Source organism: Orcinus orca, chromosome 8 (genome assembly GCF_937001465.1).
Source record: "Orcinus orca chromosome 8, mOrcOrc1.1, whole genome shotgun sequence".
NCBI lineage: Eukaryota > Metazoa > Chordata > Mammalia > Artiodactyla > Delphinidae > Orcinus > Orcinus orca.
The window spans coordinates 60,558,618-60,571,275 of NC_064566.1; the positions used below are offsets into that span (position 1 = coordinate 60,558,618).

At 39.6% G+C, this 12,658-nt stretch overlaps 1 protein-coding gene across 28 annotated transcripts in view; it reads right to left on the minus strand.

The window, feature by feature from the left end:
* DLG2 (discs large MAGUK scaffold protein 2) overlaps positions 1-12,658 on the minus strand; it is a 2,044,900-nt gene that overhangs the window by 144,859 nt on the left and 1,887,383 nt on the right. For all 28 annotated transcript variants that reach the window (XM_049713435.1, XM_049713436.1, XM_033431831.2 and 25 more), the window contains one exon: positions 5,169-5,283. In XM_049713435.1, coding sequence (XP_049569392.1) covers positions 5,169-5,283 — 115 coding nt within the window. The remainder of the gene's footprint in view (positions 1-5,168; positions 5,284-12,658) is intronic.

The following is a 12,658-nucleotide window of genomic DNA, read 5'->3' on the forward strand; positions in this document are numbered from 1 at the left end:
GACTGACTTGTCCAAGATCACTGAGCTAGTAAGTGGCAGAACCAAGATTCAAATGTTTGTCTGTCTGGCACAATGCAGCAACCGTGCTCTTAAATAAGCATTGTTCTCTACTGCCTCACACACAGGACCTGCATGTCTGGCTCACATCCAGTCCCATTCTGTGAGCTTGGGGGCAAATATTTACCTTCTCCGAGTCTCACTTTCTTCACCTGTAAAATAGAGGAAATATCCCCTGATTCTTCGAGGTGTTGCGAGAATCATACGGGGAAATATATGCCAAACACTAACATAATGGGTGACCCACAGAAGATGCCTGACAAACGTTTCCCTCCATTTCTACTTCCTCATCTATGCCAGGGAGAACCGCCTTCCAAGCTGGCTAGGACACCAAGGGTCTGGGGATTCCAGAGATGCTAACTGTAACGTAGTGAAGATGTGTTCTCCTGCCTATGTACTGTGTCATCTGCCTGGAATGCTCCTCCTTGTTTACTCCATCTGCAAGCTGTAGATCACAACCCATTAGTGAGTTATTAAACCAAGTTAATGAGTTGTGACCTTCACTTTTTTTAAAAAAAGAGGAAGACAAATAGAACGGAAAATAGCAAAGTTTACTGTACATTAAAGGTACACTTTGATGAAATTCTTCTTTCAGCTTTATGTGCGTATGTATTTACTGGGCCATGATGAATAATGTATTTCTTACTTTGAGTAAAAAGGTTTGAAGGCCTCTGGATTAACTCATACAAAATCTTCAAGAATCAATTCAGATATCCTTATATAAGGCAGCAGTAAAGATTCTCGGCCTCTCTAGAGGTAACTTTTCACACCACACTGCATTGTGATTGTCTTCCCCTCAGCTGTCCCCCCCACTAGATGTGAGTTCCTTGGGGACAGGAAACATGACTTCTACTGCTGGGTCCTCAATGTCCATTATAGGTCCTGGCACAGAATATACACTCAAAAAATGCTTGATGAATGCATAAATAAATTATAGTAACTGACTAAACATAAATTCACAAAATGCTCCAAATATGAAGCAAACAAACAAACAAACAAAACCTAAATTCACAACAGAAAGCTTACTCACTTGAACTCTCAAAATCGGTACCTTTTATTAACAAACGAACATGGGCCAAGTTTCTATTTTATATTCTTTCCTGTGACCTTTCACTCCCCATTGGTGGACTTACCTGCTTTTCTTTCTTCCCCTCTCCATTCTCCCAGTGTCCTGGGTGCTCTTGCTCTCTTTTATCAGAAGAAAGGATCTCTCCTTAGCCATTTGCACTTCTGTGTGAATTTAATCCCCTGTATCTCTGACCTTTCTTCATAGCTTTTAGATATAAAGGTGCATTCCTATTAGTAGCAGGAAAAGCCTTGTTCTGCTATAGGGATGCATTTAACAACTGATAAGAAGACGGGGAGTGCATATTTTAGAGCTAGGGAGACCTCAACCTGCCCATATGGAGAGCCCCAAAGTACATGCAATGAAACCCGAAACCCCGTATTCCAGTGGTTCAGGAGCCCAAGTGAATCTATGGCTGAAGAACTGATAATGTACTTGTGGAGCATTTTGAAAAATACTTTATTCAAATTTTTAATATTTTATTTACTTTTAAGGTTCTACAACTACATGTTTCACAATGCAGGAAATACACAATACGCATAGCCCATTAAATCAAATAGATGCAAATCACTGGCATACAACACGTACAGTATTATCATTAGCGACAATCAACTCCATTTGCATGGCACTACCAAAGCACTTCAAGCACCTTACAAAAAAGATTAAAAGAAGGAAAATGATTACAACTAGATTGGAAAATAGAGAGGGCTGGCTCAAGTTTACAACACCGCCTGGCTCAGATGTGCTAGTTCCCTCCCTCTCTCTTCCACACTGTCGGGCAAATAAATCGCCACCACCAGGGAGGACCATTTCTAGTAGGGGAATGAGGCCAACTTCTGCAATATCCTGAGGAGATGCACTATCTTGGACACGGTCAGCGCAGGGCTAATGCTGGGAGTGTGAGGTGTGAGAGAGTGTGTGCGTGTGTATGTGTTGTGCATATAGGGAAGAGGAGGTGACTCCAAGGGGAAGGGTGGTTTTGTGGTGCAAACAAATGTTCTACTAAGTCAGCTAAATTGTTTATTACAGAACAAGAAGCTGCTTGCTTTCTGGTTTAGGTTTCGGCTTCATGGAAAAATACGAATAGTACTAAAGAAATCCCCTATGAAATCCCTATAGTACAGTTTATCCTGTGTAAAAACCCCAAAGAGGTTTCTGTTTGAATTTCTCCTCTCAGCTAATCTACTCCTTAATCCAAGAGTCGGCCACTGTGCTGATGGAAGCACACTGGGATTCATGGCCAAGGTGCGTTCAACAGCTGAGACGCACAAGCTGTCCCCTGAGCAGGTGGAGTGAGGTGGCACTAGGAGGCAGGACATCTAACTCTGCCACCAAATGGATGTGGGGTCCCGGGCAAATCCCTTCCCTCCTGGGGCCTCAGTTTCCCCTTCTGCAAATTAAACAGTGGGCCTGGTGATAGCTAAGGTTCCAGCCCTAGAATTACATAAAGCTGAGCAGAATAAAGAGAATAATACTCCAGGGTGTCATTCTCAGATTAAAGAGACATGCTCATCATCTGATGTCTATATAATCAGAGAAATTCTGTTACTGATTTATTCTGAGACAGCAACTAGTTGACTTTCTAAAATAAGCACAATCAACTGGCACTAGTTCTATTCAAGCGATCTGGATGAAACAAGCATATCTATGAAAATCCTATAGCTAAAACTGGTGTAAAACAAACAAACAAACAAACATACTTAATCATTTTTAGTAAGAATCCCCTTTAGGCCTTGCCATTTCATTTCATTTTATTAATTAATGAAATTAATTAATTTAAATTAATTTATCACATTGCATGAGAACAAGGCCAGGGGATCTTGTAAGTTCTTTCCCTCTGATTTTACTCTATTCATGGTTCATATCTTTTCCAATTCTATGCCTCTAAAAGTCATTTAGATACTGAGGTCAGCCCTCTACAACACACTTTTCGTATCTTGTGAAGAAATAATTTGGGAAATTTCCCATTTAGTGTCAGCTATTTTTGAGCCTCATTTAAAAAGTAGTTCCTCCTTTCAATATGACCTCCAACTATTAGAATGTTAACAAGGTAACATTCTTTATTACCTTAAGTCTTCATCTCTTGTATGTTATAGTTTTATTTACCATTTTAGAGAATAAAGGTCTGATTCTGAGTAACACTATTATTTCAAATAAGTCTATTAGTCTTACATAATAGCATCATAGCACTTCATTTAATTTTCCTAATCCTCCACAACTTAATTAACAGGAGTAAGCTATTACCAGTATATTTTTGGCAAACTCCTTCTAGTACATTGACATGTTTATGCATTCTATTTTTTAACAAGATACCAACAATATGGTAATGTTTCCTTCCAGTTTTATTCTATATAACCATTCCATTTTTATTAGCTGATTTATCTCTAACCTACTAACCTAATTGGCTTTTCCTAATTTGCTACCCAAGACTAAAACATTTCAAGATTAGAAAATATTTTATATCACAAAGAATAGCAATACAACACAAGTAAGGAGAACAGAAACAGCTACTTTCCATCATATTTGTGATGTCACTACAAGACATGTTCTAGGGTGGTCCTCAACAGTTCCTTTCACAGATTACACAGAAATGTATCAAAATAATCTTCCAAAACGCAGTTGAACAAATTTGGGACATTGATATTCTGGGTTTTTTTAATTTTAAATCTCAGGACTTCTGAGGTACTGGAACTCCCTGGAATAAGAAGGGACTCTATGCTCGTCAGAGAGGCCAGCAAATCAAGGCCTTCGAGAACCTGCCGCCTTCTGGAATCCTGCTCCCTTCTTGGCCCTGCTGTGCCTACCTAATACACACAAAAGATAACTTTATAGCCAAAGAGGAACCAACAGGACAAGTCAATCCAAGTACATCAATTAATGTCTATAACATGCACCTCATGTCAAGAAAAGACAGTGAAATTTCAGATCAGGAGGATATGGCCCTAGGTGGGAATCAGACCAGATCCTGAGGGAGAGAGAATACAGTGAGGATGGGCATGGTTCCTCCACTGATACCTGGATTCATCTGCACCATTAACTGGACATCACTCTCCCCCTCTGGCTGTTAATACTTACATTATTATTATTGTAAGTCATCATTCTTTTTAATTGAATGATAGTGGAATGAAGAATAGTTTCCAATTGGAATTAGGAAGATTTTCCTAGATTTTATGAAAAACTAGGAATTAATCCTTTAATATGACATAAAATCCTTAAAGAAATATGATGAATTATTTTTAAGAAACAACTGGATACTTCAAATTCACTGAGTTTTTACAGTTTGCAAGTGTACAGTTTTCTGGGGTTTTTTTCAAGTGGAGTCAGCACTGATGAAGTACATTTTGGGAAGAATATAGAAGGCTTATGCTAAGAGGTGAATGTTATAGTTGAGTGATGATGGATCTTACTCAAGAGTTAACTATGGGGATGAAAGACCACAGGGCATTTCAAGTTCAATCAATCATCTTTTTTTCTGGTAAATTAATGAGTTTTGACAGGCAAGGAACAAGTAACTTTTGTGGTTTGAGAATCAACTGGTAATGAGATGCCACAGAAGAAAGTCATTCTACCAAGACTTTAAGAAAAAAACCACATAGCTCTTTGAGAGAGTACTTCTGATTTCCAATCAATACACCAAAGTTAATGCATAGATGTCAAGCAGGCCAGGAAGCAATATGAGAATATTTTCTTCCCATACTGATGGTAAGCCAATGTCCAGGGCTTTGGCCCACATATTCAATTTAAGATGTATCAGAACTGAAAATATTTCTTATTATTTTTACTACAACCTATGCTAAGAACTTTACCCTGGATCACAACATGGTCAAAGAACTTGTTAAAAGCAGGGGCCTTTAACTAATTTAACATAATTAATAACATTTCAAAAATTTCTTCAAAATGGTTAAACTTAAGGTCTTACAGTGGTGTATTGACAAGTGTAGGTTAGTCAAGAACACGTGTCCCGTTGCTATAAGGCGTCGCCTTTGTCTCCCCAAGCTGATGGCTCACAAGTACAGATCACAGTAAGAAATACACTGTTGCCTACCTGACATAGAGAGAGCGTTTCTGATTGGTTCGCAGGGACCCGGACCCGGAGCTCATGCTGTGGTTCATCATCTGCTCTCGTAGGTCATGGATTTTGGCCTCAAATCGAGCGTAATCTGGGAATGGAAACGGAGGTGGCAAATTTGGTTCTGTGCCTTCAGCAAGTTAGAAATACTGCACACTCAAGGCAACCCTTCGTCCCTGCTGTTGGTCCCTTTGCCAAGCCACGGGGAGATGCACAATGCAAGAATGGAGGAACACAGAAGGTTTACTTTCGTATTATTTATTTGAAGACATTCACCAGAGGGAAAGAACAAACCAGTTACTTCCCAAAACGTAACTCAAAAACATACCACCACCAAATCCCCAATATGTGAAAAGTCCATGGGGAGGAGGTGGGTGTTTTTATAAATGGGCTATACAAGGTATCCTTGTTGGTGATGGAAATGTTTCCTGTCTTGACTGTGGTCGTGGATACAGGTACTTGCACATGTGATAAAATGACACAGATCTCACTACACACACACACACACACACACACACACATGATTACAAGTAAAGCTGGGAAAACTGGAATAAATTTGATGGATTATGTCTATGTCAACATCCTACTTGTCATAGCATGCTACAGATTTCTAAAATGTTACCACTGGGAAAAACAGAGTAAAAGTACATAGGATTTCCCTGTATTGCTTCTTACAACTGCATGTGAATCTATAATTATCTCTAAATAATAGGATTAATTTAGAAATGAGAGGGTAAAAAACCCCAAAAGTTCATAGGATTACCAATAGTATAGGGGCTGGGGTGAGTCTCTAGTTACCCCCAGCCAGATAGACCAGAGTATCAAGTGTTTGGTGATGAACTGTGTAAAAAACGCCATTTAGGGCTTCCCTGGTGGCGCAGTGGTTGGGAGTCCGCCTGCCGATGCGAGGGACATGGGTTCGTGCCCCGGTCCGGGGGGATCCCACATGCCACGGAGCGGCTGGGCCCGTGGGCCATGGCCACTGGGCCTGCGCGTCCAGAGCCTGTGCTCTGCGACGGGAGAGGCCGCAGTGGTGAGAGGCCCGCGTACCATAAAAAAAAACAAAACAAACAAACAAAAAAACGCCATTTAATTTTGCTAAGTTTTTCCCCCCCTGGGGGGCTCCTAGAAGCTGATTACTTGGGATCATACCTCAACTTTGCCTTATAGCTTTAATATAAAACATCACATGCCAAACTTCATCAATTTTAATACATACAATATATTTAAATCAGCTTCTCAGGAGATCAGGGTTCGAAAATAGTAAATCTATTTTAGAAATATTCAAGGAAAAAACATATGGGTCTAAAAAAATCAAGGAAATATAATTATTAAAAGATGCTATTTCATCACAGGAAAAATTTTTTCACCATATCAATCCAATAAAAAGAAAGAAAGAAAAATAGGTTTTAAGACACTCCGTAAAACAATGAGCATAGAAAAGGAAATGGCTTTTGAAGTTTCCATGTTCTTGATCCCAACTTGGTCTGTCACCTCCCTGGCACAACTGTGTCTTGCTTTCGGAGAACTTAAAGCATGAAGAATTTTCACAGAGGTCCTCAGTACATTTCAGAAAACAATGTGATTTTCAATTCAATTTATCCGTAACTTTTCACAAAAACAGGAATGACTAAATGAATATAATACAAGATGATCTACTTACAGTGTACTTCAAATTTTTTATAATAAAAAGTTCCATTAAATTTAAATTCAATTTACTGAATATCTGTTGGCTGTTGTGGCGTGGAATTTCATAAAGAAAATGATTTGACCTTAGTTTTCAATGATAGACAACAATGAATTCTGAATGTTAAATATTTTTAAAGTTTAGTGCTCTATAGACAACTCTAACTGACAGGAAATTTCTGGTGTTTAGGCGAAGTCTGATATTACCTAGATTTGGAAGACTTCCTGTTCACAACTTCTCTTTGAATAATTAAATCCTAAATGTTTAAATAAGCCGAATACCTATTTAACCTAAAATCTATTAACCATAATTTAAGATATTTATTTCATTTCATTTTAGCAGAGAGAGAAAACACTTATTTACAGCCATAAATATGATGCTATATGCAGATTTAAATCATTCTGAGCAAGTCATATTTTCTTGCCATCCTATTAATATCCAATTAATATTACTGCCAGCCACATGGCAGATGCTGTGCTCAGGGCTTCATAAGCATTATTTCATTTCTTATTTAAATTACAAAACGAAGTCCATGGATGTTGTAAAAATGTGAACCATACAGAAAAACACAGAACAAAAAATGAGAGGTCCCCATCCCCCCTTCTACTCTCTCACTGCTGTCCTTCCCTATAGCGTAGCCTATAGGTACATAGCTGGCGGGTGCTGGACTTCCGCAGACATTTCTCAATTCATTTGAATATATACATACTCCCACACACATATGAGATCTTAATTATATATTATGCTCATGTTTTTTCCTCCCTTTTTAACAGTGTAACTTGGATCTTTTCCTACCCTCTCTCAAATAATAAGTATCATGTTTCTTAATACCCTTAATTACATTCCACAGTTTAGACTATAATTTATTTAACAATTCCCATATGACAGCCTTTGGTGTCAGACAGGGATCTTGGTGTACGTGAGCACATCCATGGCAGGTCTGTACAGCACCACAGCATGAGTATCAAAGCTTTGCACAGAGTCACACAGCCCCCATCAGCATTTTTTGGAGAAAATAATCTAGCCTGGAACACAGAGCTGGAACTCTCTGTTCCTTCTGAGCCATGCTCCACACTGTCACTAGCTAAACACCATGCATCGTCCCTAAGAATCACTCAATCTGCCATCTGTTCCCAGGACAACCCCTCTACCATTTGATGACTTTATTATCATGACAAAAACCTGAACTCCCACCTCCAACCATCTCCCCCAGCCCACCGAAACACCTAATTCAGTGCCAGTCCTCGACTACATACCGACACTTTGCTACTTTACTGTACTCATCACACCAAACTGCAGTCATTTGCGCCGTTGCTCACCTTCCCCATTAGATTGAGTTCAGCAAGCCTTTCCCTGTTCCTAACGTAGTGTCTGGTATGCAGGAGGCATTTAATAACAGGTGCTCAATAAACATTTTCTGAATGAATGAATGAATGAATAAATAATGAACGAGGAAGTGAGAGGAACTGAAATGAATTCAGTTCTAAAATGCCTGTAGGACTGAAATTGCCTGTTTTCAATATTAAGGTTTTTTTTTAAATGTAGAAAGACAAGATGCTTCTCCTCTAGGACTTCGGTTTCAAGGCTAATTATTCTGCCTAATTTCAAGGCTTTACTCCTGTCTAATTATGGCCACTCCCAAATCCCACTGTTGTTTTTACTATTCTCTTGGCAGTCTCTATGCTCTCCCCATCTCAGCCATGTCATACATTTTGGAAACAGTTCTCTGATACTTAACTTGTATGCCATCAGCACTTTATTAGGCTCTTCCTGTGTTCTCCTTACTGTATGGCTCATTAGATCCCCAAAATGTTTTCTACCATCCTTTTGAAATGTTTATTCTGCATCGTATTCTATGGTGTTTACATTCTCCACTGTGGATGGGGAGGTATTATATTGTGTGTTGTATTGTATTGTATTGTATTTGTCTTAACTGGAATCCATCTTGTTCTCAACTTCTCCACTTTGACAATCATGTTAAACACAAATCCTGTATTCAAAAGTGTTTATCCCTCTTTGCTCCTTTTTGAAAAATAAAGTTTTACAAGTAATTTCATCAAAGCAAAAACAGTAAGATCTGAGTTTACAAATATAAATGGTGTGTGTGTATGCATGTGTGAGAGAGAGACAGAGACAGAGAGGAGAGGGGCTATGTCTCCAGCCTCTCATAGTTAAACAAGTTTAAAGTTAGAAATGCTCTAGAAATAAACAAGAAAGTAGATACATAAATTGTGAAGTATGTCTTCTTTATGCTTTACAATAGTATTGAAAACTACATTTTCAACAAGTTAAAAATCTAACACTACCACGTCCATTTAATCTTAATTCCCTCTTCTTTCCCCAAATGTTTCATTCACATCCATGCCCTCCCCTTTGGGATATTTTCCAATAAAATCCTAACACTCAGGAGAACATTCTAATGAGATTTTAAAGTGCTCAATCTTTATATATTCTAAAGGAAAATTCATGTTTACTGAACTGTGCACCTGCAATAGACTACTTTCTGTGCTACATACTTAAAAATTATGTTATTTCTCCTAACAAAGCTCTGAGGTAAGCATATTATTTTAGAGATGAGGAAACAGGTTCAGAGAGGTTAACTAACTTCACCAAAGTCACAAAGCTTCTAGGTAACAGAGCTCCTTGGACATGGAGCTAGCATTCAACCCTGGATCTCTGTGAGGTCAGTCTGTCTCCATCACATCTTAGTACCTATTAAAACACCACAATCTTCCCTTAGAACCTAAGGTCTCCTCAATTCTCTACCCCTCCCTCCTAAAATCTCACTCTCCTTCCTTTCACCTACTGTATTATGTACATGCTGGTCCTCTCCTTTATTGTCCCATAAACTCCTTAGAGAGTGGGTATGCCTCACTCATCTCTGTTTCTCCAACCTCAAGATCTATCATTCCTCCTTCCCTACACATGGGATTGTACTAGGTGCATGGCATATAGTTTTGAAAAAGAACCTAAAGGAGTTTACTTCTTGAATGGGACACTGACAAGGAAATTAAGCAGGATAATGCTGAGGTGGGAAACTGCATTAAAGAAGCAGGACCTTAAGTCACTATGGAAAACAGTATGGAGGTTCCTCAAAAAAATTAAAAATAGAATTGCCGGGACTTCCCTCGTGGCGCAGTGGTTAAGAATCCGCCTGCCAATGCAGGGGACAAGGGTTCGAGCTCTGGTCCAGGAAGATCCCACATGCTGTGAAGCAACTAAGCCCGTGCACCACAACTACTGAGCCTGCACTCTAGAGCCCGCAAGCCACAACTACTGAGCCTGCACACCGCAAATACTGAAGCCCGCGTGCCTAGAGCCTGTGCTCCACAAGAGAAGCCACTGCAGTGAGAAGCCCACACACCACAACAAAGAGTAGCCCCCGCTCACCGCAACTAAAGAAAGCCCATGCACAGCAACGAAGACCTAGCACAGCCAAAAATAAATAAATAAGTTAATTAATTAATTAATTAGAAAAAGGATTGCCATATGATCCAGCAATCCCACTCCTGGGCATATATCTGGACAAAACTCTAATTCAAAACGATACATGCACCTGTATGTTCATAGCAGCACTATTCACAATAGCCAAGACATGGAAACAACCTAAATGTCCATCAACAGATGAATGGATAAAGAAGATGTGGTACATATATACAATGGAATACTACTCAGCCATAAAAAGAATGAAATAATGCCGTTTGCAGCAACATGGATGCAACTAGAGATTATCATACTAAGTAAGTCAGAAAGAGAAAGACAAATACCATATATCACTATATGTGGAATCTAAAATATAACACAAATGAAACAGAAACTGACTCACAGACAGAGAACAGACTTGTGGTTGCCAAGGGGGAGAAGGTTAGGGGAGGAATGGGGTGGGAGGTTGAGGTTAGCAGACATAAGCTTTTATATAGGGATAGAAGGGATAAACAACAAGGTACTAACATATAGCATGGGGAACTATATTCAATATCTTGCGCTAAACCATAATGGAAAAGAATATAAAAAAAGAATGCATATATGTATAACTGAATCAGTTTGCTGTACAGCAGAAATTAACCCAACACTGTAAATCAACTATACTTCAATTTTTAAAAGTACAAACCCACTGGAAAAAAAAAGAAATATTACCTCTGGTTAGTTCTTTTTTCCCCTCTATAAATGATAAGCCATATTTTTTTAAATGTCACATTCTTGGGTATCGAAATCTAGTTGTTCCTGACTAGACATATTCATATTAGAATTATATCATTTGCTTTCACTTAGACATGATGAGTAATGATAGTAGACAGGGTAGAAAATTTGGATTATGTAGATATGGTCAGAATCCTGGCTCTGCCATTTATTAGCTGTGCATTACTGTGAAAGTTGGGCTCAATTTCCTCATAAGTAGAACAGGAATTATAACTGTACCTACTTCAAGACATGCTGGGAAGGTTACAACAGAGAGCCGATGGACCTAAAGGGTTGGCTCTTGGTAATTACTGACAATTCCTCCTGTTAATTTTCACATGTAATTCAACACCTATTCTTGTTCACTGCTTGCAGAAGTCATAACCCCTTTCTGTACCAGGTAAAATGGAAAGCTGTATCTGCTCCCAGTACCCTCTAATACAGCCTTACTCTGCCTGTTATGAACTGATGTCTCTACCAGGCCAAAGAGCAATGATGGCCGTACTTGGGGACACCTGGCACCAGTGTGGAACTACTCACCTACTGGGCAACCACTAAATGGCTCCTCAGGGACCTCTCACAAATCCACAGTGATCTGGAGGTCAGGAGAATGATGCCCAATACCAAAGCTGCTGCCTTTTTCAGGAATATTAGTAACCTCATCCATCGGTATCATCTCAAGGCTTTAGCTACTGATGGACACTTGGATGGAGCAAGGGCAAGGGTGTGAATGCCATGTGCTACACATGAGAGGGGTCTCTGCCATATACCTGCTTCCTACACAATTTGTCAAGTGTGAACAAGGAGACCCAGAAGCAAATTCACCCCATCATCCACACAGGAAAGGAGGCACTGCCTCCTGTGAGGAGACTGGGGTTGTTTAATGCAATAGGATTAATCTGCATAGATTAAAGCTGAACAACTGCTCACATCTTCAAGGCTCGGATGCCAGCCTTGTGCCTGAGAGAAGAAAATAATAAGCTCACTGCGTTAGACTACAGCATGAAGCCATGGGCATGTCATCCTCGAAGTGAGCTGGTGAGTGGCATACCCTCCACAGTTGTGACCTCATCCAACTGTCTCATGATTGTCAGCTACCAGAGGAAGCAGTGAGCAGAGTAGGACAGGGAACTTTAGGCTGGGAGGCCAGCTTTAAACCTTAATCCTGTCGTTTACTACCAACACGGCCATGGAAAGTTTCTGAGCTTCAGTTTGCTCATCTGTAAATTGTGAGATTCCTCTCACAAAGTGGTGTGAGAATCAAAATGAGATTTGACATGAAGCATTTTGTAAATGTAAGATAGTTGTTTCTGTTGTTACTGTGATGGCCCCTCTTAAGACAAATGCATATCCAGTCCTTAGTCACACTAATGGGGACAGTAGCATCCTATTCCTATTTGCTCATTACGGATATGTGTGCAGCTTTAACAACAACTGGTAAATCACTGGGCTGTAAGCAGGATTCTGTACATCCAAGCAGAACAGGCTGCTTTCCTGCCAAGTTATCCACTTCCACACTCCAGGGGAAGCAGTCTGAAGAGATCACCTGCTGCTCACCCAAGAAGTGATGCTTTTACTATACAAACCTGAGCTAGAAGTC